Below are 18,637 nucleotides of genomic sequence, written 5' to 3' on the forward strand. Positions count from 1 at the left end.
GATCAGGATAGAAATTTGATAAGATTTGAAAACCATTTAACATAGAGATGATAATTGAATTCATGGGAACTGATGAGATCATCAAGTGAAATAGTATATAGAAAGAAGAGAATTTAGAATCCTTGCATACATACAAAATTCTCTCAGAAAAATGTAAAAATAAAATTTACATGAGATATTTTTGTGAAGGAATCATTTTTATATACATATGTAATAGTATTTATATGAATTTTTTGTATAAACATATAGAAATCCTAAAAAATCCATGTAAAGTAATTTATGTAAAAGATTTCTTTGTATGACAAAATAATATTTCAGTAACTAACTTTGTAGTAATGTGCCTTGACTGACTACACTGGGCCTATAAGAACTATTTATGTTAAAACGTTCTCACAGTAGAATTAAAAATAAATACTGTTTGAAACAAAAATCAACAGAAAATTTCAGTCAATAGTCTTCTAAAAAAAAAAAATTGGGCAACAACAACCTGAATCAAAATAATAGCAATAGCAAAACTGTATTTAATGAATTGAATACAGTTATAACTTTTCAAGTAATATACAATTATTTATATTTAAACCTAAAATATGGCAGAGGAAAATTAAATAAGTCTTTTACACAAATGCAAAAGCAATTTAAAGCTTTGTCTATTTCTACAAAACTTAGGACATCCTAAATAAAAAATCATGAACTACCAAAGAAAAAACAAAATCTACTGTAACAAATTTTATGTTATTAAACCAGCTAGTTCTACCTTTTAACTAAATTTTAAGTAAATAGCTTTTCTGCTTCCTTTATTTTTTTTTTCCTGTCCACTTTAGAAACTGCAGCCCAACCGTCTTCTCTCATTTTTCTCATAGCTGCAAATTTCAGTGCTGATCCTGGAGTTGTTAAAGATAAAGGTCTCTGATTCTACAACAAAAATAGAAACACAAATATGTTACTGTTTGATGAATAAGTGTAATTTTTAAATTTTAATTCTGAATTAAAACTCTTAATTTTACCTTCTTTGGTGTTGTGACACTTTGATGAGAAGCTTGAGGATAACTCTTGTATAGTTTTTGAAATTTGTCTTCATCTGAAACCATGCTCTTTAAGATAATAAAAAAAATCAAATTTTAAAAAATATTTTCTTTTTTGTGCTATAATATTGTTATGTTATTACAACTCTATTATATATTCATATTATATATTTGCCTCGGAGATCATCTAGTTTAAATATCCTCAAATAATTAATCTCATATTTTTCAATATTTAGAGTCTGAACTTTATTCAATATATTCTAGAAAGGTTATAAAACATAAATAAAACTGAAGTATGTATAATATTTGTCCATTTATTTACATTTGAATTCTAGAGATGTAGTCCCTCTAAAATTGAAATAAATTATAACATGAGGCTAAAGCCATCAAAATGAAGTGTCTAAGCTACTTTCTTGCATTAGTCAAAATTTCTACATAACAGCAAATCCCTCCTTTTTCCCTTGGGTCACAGAAGAAGAGTTATATCTTTAAAAAAATTTTTTTTCATAGTATTTTATTTTCCAAATACATGTAAAAATAGTTTTCAACATTCATTTTTGTAAGACTTTGCATTCCCATATTTTTTCCTATCCTCTTCCCCAAAACAGCAAGAAATCTGATATAGGTTAAATATGTCCAACTCTTTTAAATATATTTCCATATTTGTCATGATGTTCAATAAAAATCAGAACAAAGGGGAAAAAACCATGAGAAAGAAAAAAGTGAAAATATAATGCTTTGATCCATTTTAAGTCTCTATATTTCTCTCAATAGAATGTGGAAGACACTTTCCATCCCAAATCTATTGGAATTATCTTGAATTACCACATCATTGAAAAGAGCCAAGTACAACATAGTTAATTATCACATAATCTTATTACTGTATACAATGTTCTGGTTCTATTTCCTTCATTCAACATCAATTCATTTAAATCTTTCCAGGAGAAGAGTTATTTTTTACTAATTAAGGCTAATCTTTCAATCTTTCCTATTTTTTCTTTTCTCTGACAGCATTTTAAGATTTACAAAGCACTTTTAAAATTGTTTATAATTTAACAAACACTGAATAAAACTAGCATTTTCATTTGCAGAACAGAATGTTGAAAAAGGATTTCACATGAAAATAGGAATCTCTATTACCTACAGTTTGTTTTTCCTTATATACATCTAGGTGGGTCCAGTGGACAGAGCATTGGGCTTGGAAGATCTGAGTTAGGAGATCTGGCTTCAGATATTTACTAGTTATAGGATTCTAGGCAAATTACAATCTCTAAATATTTGCCTCAGTTACTTATCTATAAATGGAGACATGCTGGAGAAGGAAATGGTCATTTCAGTATCTTTGCCAAGAAAACTCCAGGGACAAAAGTCCATGGGGTCATACAGAGTCAAACATAACTGAATGGCTGAACAACAGTATAGTAAATTCAAACTTTTTAAAGCTTGTGTTTCCTTCTGTTTTCTTCTATGCATTAAAAAATGTTTTAATGACTTTCTTTCACCTTTCCTTCCTTGCTTGCTTTCTTCGTTCTCTGACATTTTTCAGCAATTTTCTTATCAGTTCCTTTATTCTACTTTCTCATTCACATTGAAAGAAAAAGAAAACTCTTATACAAATATACATATGACATCAAGCCAAACAAAATTCCACATTTGCTAAGCCCAAAAATTCAATTAGCACTCAATTTAATTTCCTCCAACATCTCCAAAGGCCTTGTTCATTCTCATTTTCTCATATTTTCTTTTTTATATATTTTGTTGTATTTTACTTATTTTGTTAAATGTTTCTCAATAATATACAGTTTTAATTTTTAACAAACTTTAGCACTCATTTAAAAAAAATTTAAACTTAATACTAATGCATTCTTGGTGGAGTTGTGAAATGATTCAACAATTCTGGAGAGTAATTTGGAACTATGCCCAAAGGACTATTATACTGTGTGTATCCTTTGATCTAGCAGTGTCGCTATTGGTTCTGTATCCCCAAAATATCATAAAATATGGGAAAGAACCTATTTGTACAAAAGTGTTTGTAGAAGGTCTTTTTGTAGTACCAAGGAACTGGAAATTGAGAGGATGCCTATCAGCTGGGGAATGGCTGAATAACTTATGGTATATTAAGGTAATGGAATATTATTGCTCTTTAAGAAATGATGAGGTTGATTCAGAAAATCCTGGAAATACCTACATGAACTGATGCTGAATGAAATGATTAGAACCAGGAGAACATTGTACAGATAGTAACAACAAGATGATTAGGTGCTTCTCAACAATGCAGTGACAAAGCAATTCCAATAGACTTGGAATGGAAAATGCCAATCCCATCCAATGGAGACTGAATGTGGATCAAAACATAGTATTTTCATCTTTTTGTTTGCTTGGTTTTTTCCTCTCGTTTCTTTTTTCTTTTTGGACTAACTTTTCTTACACAACATGACAAATATTGAAATACATTTAAAAGAATTGCACACATTTAACACATATCAAATAACTTGCTGTCTTGGGGAGAGGAGTGGACAGAAGGGAGAAAATTTTAGGACACAAAGTTTTACAAAAATATGTGTGGAAAACTATGTTTACATGTATTTGGAAAAATAAAACACTATTTAAAAAAATAACTAAATTCCAAGTTTCAGATTCTCTCCCTCTCTTCAATCTCTTCCCCAGTCATGGAAAAGGCAAGTAAATGATATCAATTACAAATGTGAAATTGTACAAAACATACTAGCAATGATGGGGGGGGGGGGGAAATAAAGTGTAAAAACATGCTTCAATCTACACTGAGTTCTCTAGTTCTTTTATGCATACATCTCACAGGTAAATTTTTTTATGTTCTCCTAATTTGCTTATGATAGTATTTTTTATGTTCAGCTCATGTAGCAATTTTGGTATTTTTAGTGTGGGATGTTGGTCTTTCCTAGGGTTTCTTCTACAGTGCTTTCTAATTTCCCAGAAATTTTTGTCAAATAGTGAATTCTTGCCCCAAAGCTTGGATCTTTGGGTTTATCTAACGTTAGATTACTACAGTCATTTACTACTTTATATTGTATACCTAATTTATTTCACTGGATCCACCAATTTGCATTTTAGCCAAAACTGAATTGTCTTGGTGATTACTCCTTTGTAATATAGTCTGAAATCCATTTCTGTAAGGCTGCCTTGAAAATATTTTTTTTCATTGATCCTCTTGATATTCTTGATCTTTTGTTTTTCCAGATGAATTGTTATTTTTCCCATAAAAAAATTGATATTCAATTTGTATGTCATTAAGTATATTTAGATAGAAATGTCATTTTTATCATATTGACTGGATCTATTCATAAGCAATATTTATCTAATATTTTAATCTCATGCATTTTCAATCTCTCACCAGTGACTTTTTCTCATCTGTTCATGAATGTGATGAAAGTCTTTCCACTTTTTAAAAAACCTTCCTTTAGCCAGTTATTTCATGTTTCCCCCTTCATTGCTAATCTTTTTTAAAAAATTTTTTATTAGAGCTTTTTATTTTCAAAACATAGGCATGGATTCAACATTGACCCTTGCAAAGTCTTGTGTTCCAATTTCCCCCCCTCTCACCTCCTCCCCTAAATGGCAAATAACCCAAAATACGTTAAACATGGTAAAAATATATGTTAAATCTAATATAGGCATTGCTAATCTTAAGGGAAAAAATGTTATCTATGACTCTTCTATTAACCAAACTATGTTGAGAAACGGCAGCCTTGTGTTGCATGCTGCCTGAAGATCATGATTCTGGCTTAGTGAAAAGACTATGGACACAATCCTTTGTGAATGCATGAGGGATAGAATTGGTTCAGAAGTTTTGGAGAAAATTCATTCTTGCTTTGAGAGAGGGCATGCATAGCTCTAGACTCTTTTGAGGACCAATTTGAGAAAAAAAAGAGAAAAAAAGAAAGAAAAAAAGATTTTTGGAAATATAAAATCAGCTCCTCAATATAGCCCTTATTGGTACTTTGGTGGTATAAATAATGAGAGCACTGGACTTAAAGTCAAATGTGACAATAGTACAGCCTTGGGCCAGGGACTTTAAACTACCTCAGTTTCTTCACCCAAAATCTTGGGATAATAATAGCACCTCCCTCCTGGGATTTTTGAGAGGATGAAATGAGATAATATTTATAAAGTGCTTTGCAAACTTTAAAGCATTATATGAATACTGTTATTGTTGTTATGTTGTTATTGTTATCATTTCCACTTTTCTTTCTCAGAGCATTCAGGCAAATTCCTCTTGGGTGAGATTAGTTCCTTTCTGTTAAGTGAACTCTGAAGGCTTGCTCACTCTCATCTAAAGACCTCATTAACTCATGTGACTTGTCTGGTATATTTTAATATGTATAATTTCTCCAACCTCTGATTTTTGCTAGGATAATTGTATTTTCTTAATAGTTCTTGTTTGTGATAGACTAATGTATAACTTGTATTTGGTGGGAAGAGGCCAAACCAGTGAGTGTTTAAGGTTGGGGCATCTTCTTCCCTTTAGGAGAGAGTAGCTAGGAAAGTGGCTTTTTGAACCTAAAAAACCCCATGTACTTAAATCAGAAATATGTGTGTGGACACTGAGGAGAACATATAGACATAATTCTAGGGGTCCTCTCTCTCTTTTAGGAAAAATAGAGTAGCTAGTCCCTTCCATTCATCTCAAGGCAGATTAACAATCAGTTTCTTGGGGAAAGTAGTGGCCAACATTCCAGAGAGCTCTATCCATGCCTCTCCATGAGCCACGTTTACTTATCTGTTTGTTTTTTATTAAAATAATTCTTAATAAACAAATAAAATTCAATAGGTGAGATACAATTATTCCATTTCCCTGTCTCTATCAGATAAATCATTGCTCATTTACTTTTCCTGGATTACTCTGAAGTTCTATTTTTAAAAAATGAATAATGCTGCTTTGAAAATCTTGAGAATATTCAGGGAATATTCTCCAAATTGGATCACATAGTATATTATTTTTATATTTTTTAGTTCAATCCCTGAGTCACATTGAGCATTGGTTCCCAATAAGAGTCCAGAACCACACATTTTCTCTCTTCTAGCAAGATAATATTTGTTTCTCCTTTCCAAAACTTTTGGGCCAACTTTGCCTTTTATGCAATGACACAAGGTTATATCCATATTCTCAATCTGGAATCACGTTCTGTAGGCTATAGGAACATAGGGATGCTTTTCCCTAACACATATTGATTGAGAATCAAGTTACATTCAAAATGTATCTATTTCCTTACTATCCATCTTAATTCAGGACCCAATCTTTCCTTAAATGGATTACTATTATAGACTGCTAATTCTTCTTTCTGCTGTCAATTCTTCCCTCACATTCTTGTAATGTTCGGGCTAGATCCTTCGGATGGGCCTTGGTCTCAGCAGAACAGATACCATGAGAATGGTCAAGAATAGAGTCTGGATTCTTTATTCTGGCCCAGTTTTGATCTTAGTGCAGGAGGCATGAGAGCCACCACAAGGCTGGTCACAGATAGAATATCTTCCAGTCCTTCTTATCCCTTATATACCTTACTGTAATCATTAAAGCATACAGATTATGTGTGAATTTAGAGAACCATTACATCACCATGTTAAGTACTAAGCATATATGTGAACTAGAGAACCATTATTTCATCAATTCCATTGAGTTAACATCTTGTTTCAAGTATACTTGTTTCAAGTTCCAAAGTTCTGCCTTCCACACATTCTCTACACAGCTGCCAAAATAATCATGTAAGAGACAAATCTGATAATACCATTTTACTGCCACAAAATTTTCAAAGGCTCCTTGTTACCACTGGGATATATAAACTCCTCATGAATGGCAAATAAGCTGTTCCACTTTCTGGTTTCCACCTACTCATTTTCATATACTTCAAATTCCAATGAAATTGGACTACTAGTAACTCTATAATTCATTAGCTTGTCTCCTTCCGTCATGCAATTACGCAAGCAATTCCTCAATTTCCACTTCTTAAAATCCTAATCCTCCTTCAAGATTCAGTTCAGGTGCCACAACTTTTGTAAAGTATTCCTTGATCCCTGCCACTTTTCCCAGTTGTTTGTGACATCCTAATTCTCAAAATAATTTGTATTTCTACTGTATACATTTTATCCTCTCTCTCCCCATCTGTCATCTCTTCATAGAATGTAGGCTATTTGAGAATAGGGACTGTTTTAGTTTTACTTTATATCCTTAGAGACTAGTGGCACATGTACATGGTAGCCACTTGATAAATATTTGAGTTTAATTGAATTAGCAAAATCCTAATTGTTTTTTCTCATTTTCATCAAATAACCTCAATACATGAGCCTCCCTATATTTAGCATGCTCACTTCTTAAGAAAATAATGTGTTTGCCAAATCATACTTAAATTTTTTACAACTGTATATAAATGGATTAGTTTTACTACATAACCTTTGAGAACTCAAAGTCACTTCCATGTCTTAAGACAGGAGGCTTGTAAATAATATGAGGCTATAAAATATAATTAATCACCACATTAATTTAATATCAATTAGGTAATTGAATCAGATTCTCAGATTTAGAAGGAATCTCAAAAGTCCTGTAATCCAAGTCACACACACCAAAAACACCCTCTACAGCATCCTCCAAAGTCTCTGTTTAAAGACTCTTAGTGCAAGGCAATCTACTACCTTTCAATATAGTGTATTCCATTCCAGGATAGATCTAATGGTTAAGAAATTTCTCCCATATAACTGCAAAATATATTCACTGTTCCTAGTAGTTTAGTGTTAAGCAGGAGAAAAAAGTCTTATTTTCCTTCCCTATTTTCAAAACAGTTCTCTCTCTCTCCAAAGCTGTTTCTGCAGAATGAATAACTTCAGTATTTTTGATCTATCATGCTTTCAATACCCTTTATTACCGTGATGGCCCTATCTTTTTAAAGGTCTTTATCTTAGTAATATTCCAGACTAGCCATGATCTTGTCAATGGAGATAAATCTTACAACAATGTCAATTGCAATCCATACATGTTGTCCTTCCTATGTGACTCTTGTATATGACTTCTCATAAATTGCAGAAAGTACCCCCAACCTGGGGGTGCCTTCCTCAATTTCTCAAGACATTGCAAGGTTACAAATAGAGTACTTGAACCATCAACTACTTCTTAATCTCACCACATCTTATATTTCTATGACATTTTTTACACCATTTCTACCTATTTGTAATGTCTAAAAGCTTGTTTATACCCACCATGCATGTGTTTCATTGACCTTTGGTAATTCTTCACTTCTTTAGTTTTCCATAATTCACAGCCATATAGCATCACTGTTAGAATGCTGTTATTAAAATATGGACTTTTGTTTCAGAAAGAAGTTTGGGTCATTAAAAATTGTAATTTTTAAAAACCATCTAAACAGTTTTTCCTCTTCCTGTTTAATACTGGAACTAACTTAATTTTTAATTACTGTCTAAAATTTATATGGATGTACACATATTTGTGTGTATGCATATTTTATGTGTAATTATGTACAAGCTTTATATATTGTCCATCCAACTGCATTGTTGTTTAGAAAATAAATATGGTTTATATATTTGGTATCTTTCTATAGATAATTAAATCAAATTCTTTTAATGAATTATGGTTTTCATTAAAAAGGATATGTAATATGCTAGGTGCTTGAGTCAAACAATGCCATGACACCCACAAGGATGCATGTCAAGGACTTTCCTATCTACAGGGAATCTCTCTTCATTTTGGACAGTGTACAAAAGTGACAAATACTTTTGTATTTTTTTATGTCTTAGATATAGATAGAATAATGTGATAGAAGGTAAATGAATAAGGTTACTTTTGTCATGTCTTTCAAGGAACCTTATATAATTCTGACACATGCATGGGAGAAATGTTCAAAAGAGAGCTGTTAATCTAGTTTTTTGTTCTACTAAATATTTATCACTTGTCCTTCTCAAAATGTAACTATCAGAATTATATTTCTCTAGATATTACCTGACCAGGAAGACATTTCCAAAAATGTGTTACCTCTCTTGTTCTGAACACTATATATCAATTGATGCAGCTTAAATTTATATTCGTTATTTTAGTTGCCATGTTGCATTTTTTTAAGTTTTTAAGTTGCATATTAAACTTATGGACTAGTAAAACTTCCAAATCTTTTTTTCCTCCATAGTTATATATATATACATATATACACACATATATATGCATATATACATTCATACATATAAAATCTTTTAATAAATGTAAAAATTTACATCTGTGAAATATTATTTTTAAGTCTACCTTTTCAAAGTGTTTTCAGTTACAGATTCTGCCATCCAACATATGATTGCTTTGGGTTTCTATATATTTATAAGCATGCTACCAATGCTTATAAAGTTCATCAAAATTATAAATAAGAATACTTAAAAATACGGAACCAAGGACATTTCCCTAGGGCACTCCATTAGGGACCTCTTTCTAGTTAATATCAACTCATTAAAACCCATTCTCTAGTTTCAGTCATCAACTCAGGTCTAAATATAACTATTATTTCATCTAACCCACATCTTCATCTTTCCTATTAGGATATTGTGGGAGAATTCATCAAATACTTGTTGAAATGTCTTTAAATTAGTTTCTAGAATTCCTCTGATCTACTGGCCTGGAAACTTTTCCAAAAAAAAAAAAAAAAAAAAAAGGAAATTAATCTGACCCAACCTGTTTTTGCTTCTAATAGGATACATGCTTTGCATTAGAATTCCTGGAACCTAGGAGAGTATTTGGCACATAGGAGACTATCTAGCACATAATAAGAACTTAATGAGTATGATTGATTGATTCTGCAATTTACATGAAGTTTTACTTTGGCTTAAAGGACAGGTAGGAAAGTAAAATTATATGTTTATGCAGTTTATTGTTCCAGTTGACTGAATATGTAAAAACAAATTTATACTAAGTGAATATATGGAAAATGAGTTTCACTTATGTAATATTTAAGAGAGAAGAGTAAGATTTTCATCTCATCAATCAATGTCTCATCTTCAGTATGTACCAAAATTCTGCTACTATTATTTATACTAAAAATAATTTACAAATATGTGTGTAGTAGATATGTAACAAATTCATTAATCCTGTAGCATATTAAATATTATATTTAAGGTGCCAAAAGAAGTTGTGAACATATGAAAATTTTCTCTTTAAATGACAATCCAGTCAACAATACTATTTCAGAGTCATAGAATCTTAGTCAGAGATCTAGTGAAACTATACTTGTAAATGAGTCTTTTCTATTGCATCCATAAGTGATATAAAGTCTTCACCTAAAAATCTTCAATAAGGGAGAAATTATAAGAAACCTATTTCATTTTTTGATTGCTCTTACTATTAATAACCTTTTATGGGAGAATAATGGTATTTAGACTGATCACTTTATAACAAACTTTTTTTGAATTCAATTATATTTCAAGGTACATAATATATCTTAATCTGTATAAGTATAGCATGGATATGGCATATCATCATTTTGGATCTAGATATGGTATATCCAAATCTGCATAATAAAAAGGCACATTATTCTAAGATATAACACTTCATTAATAATGCTATACATGCAAATAATTTAGGGAAAAAAGTAGTATAAGAAATTTCACATCCTGGTAATATATTTACCAAAAGGTCATTTTGATCTGAACTATCTGAATTTGTATCAAAATCAAATAGCATTTTTCTTTTTCTATTTGTTCCTTCCTTGTACGGATCCTTCTTTTCACTCTGCAGTATTTTCATTTTTGTTGGTGTCTTTACAGTGTATGCCTTTACATGAGAAAAGATAAAAATACAATGGTAAAATACATATACAACTTATGATACGATAAACATAACTTTCACATATGTAGTTTTTACTAAACTTTGATACTAATAATTAAAAATACCCAGGAAAATAGGTAGAGAATAATACATTACTAAAGATTTCCCTAGTGATCTGAAAAGTATAAAAACTTGAATTATTCTCAAGAAAAGATTTAGGTACCGGTTTATCATTTTATAAAACTGGCATTTCTCCTTTAATCCCATCAATCAACTTGATAGTCAATTGTGTAATCAGCTGGTTTGTTTCCTGAGATCTCTTAAGTCAAAAAAGAAAGTGGTGTGACTAGTTAAGAGGATCAATATCAATATCAATATGCTGAATCTACTTATAAAATAGACCATCAGTAAACTCAATTCAGAGGGGTTCCTCCCAGAAGTGAAAGATTTCACTCTCTCTTCTACTAACTATATCACTGGAGAGAATAGGCCACAAGAAGACAACACAACCAACCCTGAGTAGGGATAAATTAAGGATAAATATAAATAAATGCTGAAAGATAACTATCCAAGAGACAAAGCGGCTTCAAAGCTTGTGATCCTTTAAACCAGGGGGATGGGGGAGAGGGGCGGAAGAAAGAACATTTGAATGGATTTCAAGTTCTAAGATTCAGATTCAAATATCAATTCTAATCATTACTAGAGGTGTGACATTAAATAAATCATTCAGTTTGTTTCAGTTTGTTGCAAGATGAAAAAAATATTATTTAGACACTATTAAGAATAGTAGATGAGTTCCATGTGAGATATTATTGCATGTAAAGTATTTGGGGTTCTATAAAGGTAAACCATTGTCATTATTTAGAAAGCTAATTCTAAGTATCTCTGGTTTAAATGAAGAAGGAAACAAGGAACTGAATAACCATTGCATTAATTCCAGGTCACATAGTTTGTAAATAAGTAGATTTTTCTCTGTGTTGATGTAAGTCATAGTAATCAAAAATACCTAATATTTCATGTGACAGAATATATATTTGTAATTTGAAAAATAGTCTTGAAATATATTGTTACCCAAATAATCAGGGTTATCTCATATTCAGGACAATGCAAATAAGACTCTCCCCTTTCCCCCCAAAGTAATTGGCTAGGGTCACACTGCTAGGAAGTGTTAAAGTGTCTGAGGCCACATTTGAACTCAGGTCCTCTTGACTTCAGCACCGGTATTCTATCCACTGCACCACATAGCTGCCCCAAATCTGAGACTCTTGAAGCAATGTAGTTTACTAATTTTCATAAGTTCAATGAATTATATAATATTAAATGTAAAGGGATGTAAACATTAAATAATTTGTCTAATATGTTGGCATCAATAACAGAAACTAGGAACCAAAATTCAAATTTTTAAATCTTTCTCAAAAACAACAGCTGCATAGATATTAAGCTTATGAATACCACAGGGTTTTTTGAGTATCAAACATCTATAATGCTGTTATCCTTTTGAAAAATTATGCAACTAACCTTTATTGATGGTGTAGATAAGGATTTTTTGACAGGTGTCCAAAGAAATTCTTTGTTTTTTGATTGGATGCGATCAACTGATGTGAAATTTAATGATGCATTTTCTGAAGTATCTATATTAGAATCACATTTCCACTTGCTGGTTTCAGGAGTTGCCAAGACAGACGTTTGTATTTTCTACATTGGATTAACAAAACCACTTAAAATCATCAATAAAATTATATTAAAGATGCATTTACTTAATTAAAAAGAGGTAATTACTAGACAGAATATTTAGCTGATACTCAGGAGGCCTGCGTTCTAACTTGTATTCTATTATTGGTTTTTAGATAATGAATAAATAACATTCAACCTTGAAGGGGAAAACAAAGAGTAAGAACACTGGAAAGGAAAATTTTCCTTTTGCTCACAAACCAAGATAAATTGCATGGCCAGCCAACAGAGCAAAGCAATAACTCTGATAATTTGAATACTGTAGATAATTGGGCATCAAAAAAGACAGTAGGAAGAAATGATTGCAAATAATAGTGTATAAAAATCAGAAAGTTATATTTTGATTTGGTAATTAAGCACCTTCTATGTGCAAGGCACAGTGTTAGCCACTATGAATATTCCTTTGAAAACCACTTGCTAACTTAATCTTTTAACTATTTATCTATTAGGGAATGGTTCTTAAAAAGCCAATAAGCTTCAGAGAAACTGCTGACTTGTCCATTAGTCAAAGGCATTTCCTCATTTGGGAGTTCTCTATACCTATGAAACCACAGGTCCAGAACCTATTTCTTCTAATTTACACTTCCTTACTATTTGCAACATTTCTACTATTACACAAAATATTGAAATGTTAATTTTATTCAAAATTAACATGAACACTTTAAAATAAGGGCAAAAAAATAACAAAAATATTATGTCATTTTTAGTGTATATTATCATAACCTCAATGACAAACATTGTGATATAACCTGCATATAGCTTATCTTTCTAAAGAAATATTTTAACAACTGACAAATTCCTAATGATGAACAAGCTACTTTTCATACCTAAGTCTACTTTTATAAACCCACAACTAGCTCCATCTTCCAGTGAAATTATGTCAACAATTATTTTTATTCAAATTTCAGAAAATTGAGCTTTTTATTTTCAAAAACTTTTTTCAAATTATTCTGATTGAAAATTTTAGTTGAAAGTATTAATCTTGGTCATACATGGTAGTGCTATCAGGACAACCAGGGCTTCTGAGTCATCAATAGTTAAGATTTTGTCTTGATACAACTAATCAATTCTACCAAAAATTACCGTCTCAACTCTTAACATTTTTCTTACCAAGTTTGTTAGACACAATCTATATCAATCAATCAACAACATTTATTAAATGCCTACTATAACCCAGACATTGTGCTAAGCACTAGGGTTACAAAGACAAAAATAAAAGTCTCTACTCTCAAGGAGTATTTTATTAACGTGAACATTATACCTACATATAATAAGCATACACAAAGTATATATAAAATATGTACAAGAGATATTTTTTGTTGTTGTTGTTGTTGAAGAGAGCTAGAGGGATCAGGAAAGCTCATATATAGGAGACATATTTAAGCCAAACTTTTAAAGTTGTATTGAGGCATAAAGAACAGCCTATATGCAAAGGCCATATATAGTAAAATATATGTTGTTTGTGAAGAGAAAATGAGTTGAAAGTTTGGCTGGACCAACAAAGGGTGTGTGCAGAAGAATAATATAAAATAAGGCTGGAAAGGTAGGTTGGAGCCAAGTGATAAAAAAAAAACCTTAAATTTCAAATTATTTATATTCAATACTAAAGGCACATTAACAAAAGAGCTATTAGAATTTATTGAGCAGAAAATTAACATGGTTCAGGCCTGTACTTTAAGAATATTATTTTTGTAAATGAAGGTAAAACAATTAGGAACCTAGTTCTAGGATTGTGCTGAAAACCATTGTGACAAACTTTAGAAAATTAAAGGTGAGAAAATAACTTTATGCATTTGAAAACAACGTGTATATATTCAATCTAAGTATTTTCCTTAAAAATGATTGATAAGACATAAAATTTCTCATTTATCTAGGTCCCAAGAGAAAATGATTTTTAAATATCAATGAAGAGAAAGCTTTTAGGAAATGAAGTTGAATTAGAATATTCAAATTTCCTTCCTTCCACACCCTCCCATATATATCCCTGTACCACCACTTAAAAATAAGTTTGTTAGTCTAATGTTTGCTAAATTAAAAGACATTACCTACTTGGAGAAAAACTCATTATTTGATAAAATCCACGAGGAAAACTAGAAAGTAGTGTAGCAAAAATTATTTATACAACATCTTACACTATATGACAAGATAAGTTAAGTTGCAAATAGATATATTACTAAAGACATAAAGAGTGACATCCTTAACAAATTGGAGTTCAATGTAGAACATACTTTCTGACCTATAGGTAGATAGTCGATTCATGACAAGATTAGGGATAAAGAGGATCGGGATCACAGACTGTAATGGGCCACAAAAGATACTGGATAGACTCAAGGTGTCAAATGACACATATTTTTGGACATGTCCAATGTAAGAATGAATTTTGTTTGACTATGCATTTTTGTTAGTTTATGTGGTTTTTTTCTCTTTTTTTCGAATAGGGATAGGGAGAGATGAGAAAGAAAATATAATTTTTAACTGAAAAATGAAATTCAAAATTTAAAAAGGAATAAAGAGTTTTATATGATTCCACATGTATAATGAGCATCATATTGCTTGCTTTCTCAATGGATGGAAGATACATAAGTGACAGAGATAATTTGGAATTCAAAATTTTTTAAATAAATAAACATGATTTTGAAAAAAATAGTTCATATTATCTAAACTTAAAGGTTTTTGTCCAAAAGTAGCCCTCAGAAGATAGACTTGTTATGAAAAAAAGTATGAAAAATAGTATTTTACCTTATCCTTCTTCTCTTTGAGCATGGCCATATCTTCTTTTGCCTCTCTTAAAAGTTTTTCCTATTAAAAATATCCATAATTAGAATTCTATTTACAACTTTTCAGTTTAAATAGTTCTATTATTATAATTACTATTATCAAAACCAAATGGCATTTATCAAACACCCTCATGTCCACATTACATGAGAAAAGTTATTTGTAACTTCTAGAAGATTGTGTAACACAATGAAGGCAAAAACTGTTTGATTTGTTTCTTTCTACCCAAATAAAAAAATTAAAAAACCCACACAGCACTGAGTCTCAACAGTTATTTCAACAGTTTCAACAGTTATTTTCAAAAAGTTGCTTATCTCAATAGAACTATTAATTTTTTTACATTAAAAGTCAGATCAAGGAAAAGCACAGCTTTGCCAAATTGCCCTAATAATAGTTATGGTCCTAACTTCAGCCATGGAATATTTCACCAACATACAAAATAAAATCATTATTATTTGTTTTTGTTATCAAAAGTACATAGTTAATACAATATTATCTTTAGGTTAGAAGCACCATTCTCTCTCAGGAACAAATCTTAGAAGGCATAGAGAGCCATTCCCATACTCTTCTTCCAACACTAGAGAGCAACAATGACAAATCCAGGAATGTACTGAAGTCACATGAGAAAACCTGATATTATATATATTTATTTTATTATTATTGTTATTATTATTTTGCTGAGGCAATTGGGGTTAAGTGACTTGCCTAGGGTCACACAGCTAGGAAGTGTTAAGTGTCTGAGGCCAAATTTGAACTCAGGTCCTCCTGACTTCAGGGCTGTCACTCTATCCACTGCACCATCTAGCTGCCCCTGATACATATTTTCAGTGTGAACATTTATACCTTAAGCCAGAGCTTGATTTATTGTTTTGTTAGATTGTCTAGACTTATCTAGCATAATTTTTCCCCTAGAAAGAGATTTGTTAAAATATTTACCAAATATTTGGTATACTGCTGATCACAAACCGAAAGATTTTACAATATGTAATGCCTAATGTAATCTCATTTGATTAGCTGAATTTTCTAACATCATATTAAGATAGCCATCCATTTATACTTTAATTCATCAGAACCGTGATCAGATAATATTACTGTACCTAGTTATGATTTACACAATCTTTTCTCACTTAGGTTGCATTGTCTTTTCTATAAATCATATCTCAATTCTTGTTTACCTCTGGGGACTTTGGGAGAAGTAAAAGATCCAGAATATAGATCCACAAGGGTCATCCACTCCATTGTATTAAAATGAGTAGTTTAGTTTATTTCCATTCTATTACATAGACATTATTCTGGACATTATTTCTGAAACATATCCACAACTAGAAGCATGTAAATGTACATGTGCATGTACATTTAACATATCAAATAGCTTAGAGTCTCCCTTTCATATGTAAATAATCCTGTGGCTGATATCCTACATCCTCTGACCCATTTGCCCTTGACAATCATGGTATTTTGTATTAAAGAATTAGATAAGAACAAAGAGTTAAAAATAAGTTACCTTAAAATACAAACATTTTAAGATTAATCTGAGAATTCTTCCTGCATAATAACATAAACTTACCTTTTCCTCAGTTTCTACTTTAAGTTGAGTCTCAACAGATGAAAGTTTGCTCTTGAGATTAGATATCTCAATTTCCTGAAAAAAATACAGGAAAAGATAGTTAATGCATCAACACAATGTTAAAGTTTCAATATAAGCACAACCATGTAATTTCCATTTCACAACATGAAACAAATCATCTATAAAACATAAACTTCAAATTCTTCTACATGATTGGCTTCCTAATTTACCATAATTCAAACTATTAGAGATAATTCCCTATGCTTTCTTCAGGAGAGAAATCTTCTCCTGACATTATTTGCTTTGCTTTGCTTTTTTCCACTACTACTCTATGCTATTTATATTTTTTATTGCTTCCCCAGTTTTCTTGCTTACCCTCTTTAATTTGCCACCCAACTATTTGTTAATCTCATGATCCAGACCAAATACTTCTACTCTTTTTCATTTTAATATGATTAGTGAACTTTTATTTCTCTTATTCATCTTTTCTAATATGAGTATATACAAATGTCTCAAGTGTTATTTTTCTATCATCCTATTCCAATCATTTTATTTTCTATATTTTGTCTCTGTTCTCTTTGGGAATCCCTCTGAATTTTTTCTAAAAAAAGTGAGTGACAAAAACTTTTGCTGTTATAATTTGAAGGACTGTTTATTGTTTTTGTACATTCCAGCCTAGCACAACAAGTAGCACATAGTAGTTACTTAACAGATTTTAAGGAGTTAATGACTCAGTATTGAAGAAGTAGAGGCAGAGTACAAACTATGCTTATTAGGTGTATGGCAGTAAAGATAAATGGAGAAAAATTATGGTAATGGATAAAGGGATGGGAATGTGAAGGATTATAGGACCGGAAAGAAAAGAAAATTTCTGCGCATATAGAAAAGAGCCAATACAGAGCAATAAGTAAACTCTAGAGCAGGGGTCCTCAAACTATGGCCCGCGGACCAGATGCAGCAATTGAGGATGTTTATCCCCTCACCCACGGCTATGAAGTTTCTTTATTTAAAAGCCCACAAAACAAAGTTTTTGTTTTTACTATAATCTGGTCCTCCAACAATCAGAGGGATAGTGAACTGGCCCCCTATTTAAAAAGTTTGAGGACCCCTGCTAGAGGAAGCAGAAAGAGAGGATCTAAGATGAAAGAGAGATACTATCAGAAATTCTTGAAGTATGCAAAAAATACAGTTGAAGAATCTAACATCAGATGTCCCTAATCTTTCTGATAAAGTAAGAACTATGAGGTTATCTATCAACTGAAGTACGATGACATGTGTGCACAGTGGACAAGGTTTACAAAAGTTGTTGGGGAAATTCTAGAGGGATCCCATGTAATATAAATGAAAATAATACTGACAGCCATGGAGACTGGCCTAGTTGAGTATATATTTTATAAAAGACTAAATTAGCATACATTTTAATTTCCTGTCAAAAAATTGATGGGAGAATAGAACTTATAAAAATCCATTTCCATTCCTTTAAAAGTTATATGGAATTTTTTTTCTACATATTTTATCATTATGGACAACTTCCACTGAAGAAGCAATTATTATCAATTCAGATTTTAAATTGATTTGAAATTTAAATTGTCTAGTATGTGTCAGAGGCAAGACTAGAAGCCATATCTTCCTGACTTTGAGGACATCTGTCTATCCAATATTTCATAATACATTTCTATTACTCGGTATCTTTACAACCCTAAAATATCCCACTTAACTCAATAAAACTTTAGTCAATTCAGTAAAAATAAATAAAGACAA

At 31.0% G+C, this 18,637-nt stretch overlaps 1 protein-coding gene across 1 annotated transcript in view; it reads right to left on the minus strand.

Annotated features, from left to right (window-relative positions):
• Positions 1-319: 319 nt before the first annotated feature.
• SYCP1 (synaptonemal complex protein 1) overlaps positions 320-18,637 on the minus strand; it is a 94,166-nt gene continuing 75,848 nt past the window's right edge. The window contains exons 27-32 of the mRNA XM_051996542.1: positions 16,877-16,951; positions 15,274-15,333; positions 12,322-12,498; positions 10,666-10,809; positions 1,005-1,091; positions 320-912 (exon numbers count right to left, since the gene is read on the minus strand). Of these exons, the coding sequence (XP_051852502.1) occupies positions 769-912; positions 1,005-1,091; positions 10,666-10,809; positions 12,322-12,498; positions 15,274-15,333; positions 16,877-16,951 (687 nt within the window). The 3' untranslated portion in view covers positions 320-768. The remainder of the gene's footprint in view (positions 913-1,004; positions 1,092-10,665; positions 10,810-12,321; positions 12,499-15,273; positions 15,334-16,876; positions 16,952-18,637) is intronic.

Source organism: Antechinus flavipes, chromosome 4 (genome assembly GCF_016432865.1).
Source record: "Antechinus flavipes isolate AdamAnt ecotype Samford, QLD, Australia chromosome 4, AdamAnt_v2, whole genome shotgun sequence".
Lineage (NCBI taxonomy): Eukaryota > Metazoa > Chordata > Mammalia > Dasyuromorphia > Dasyuridae > Antechinus > Antechinus flavipes.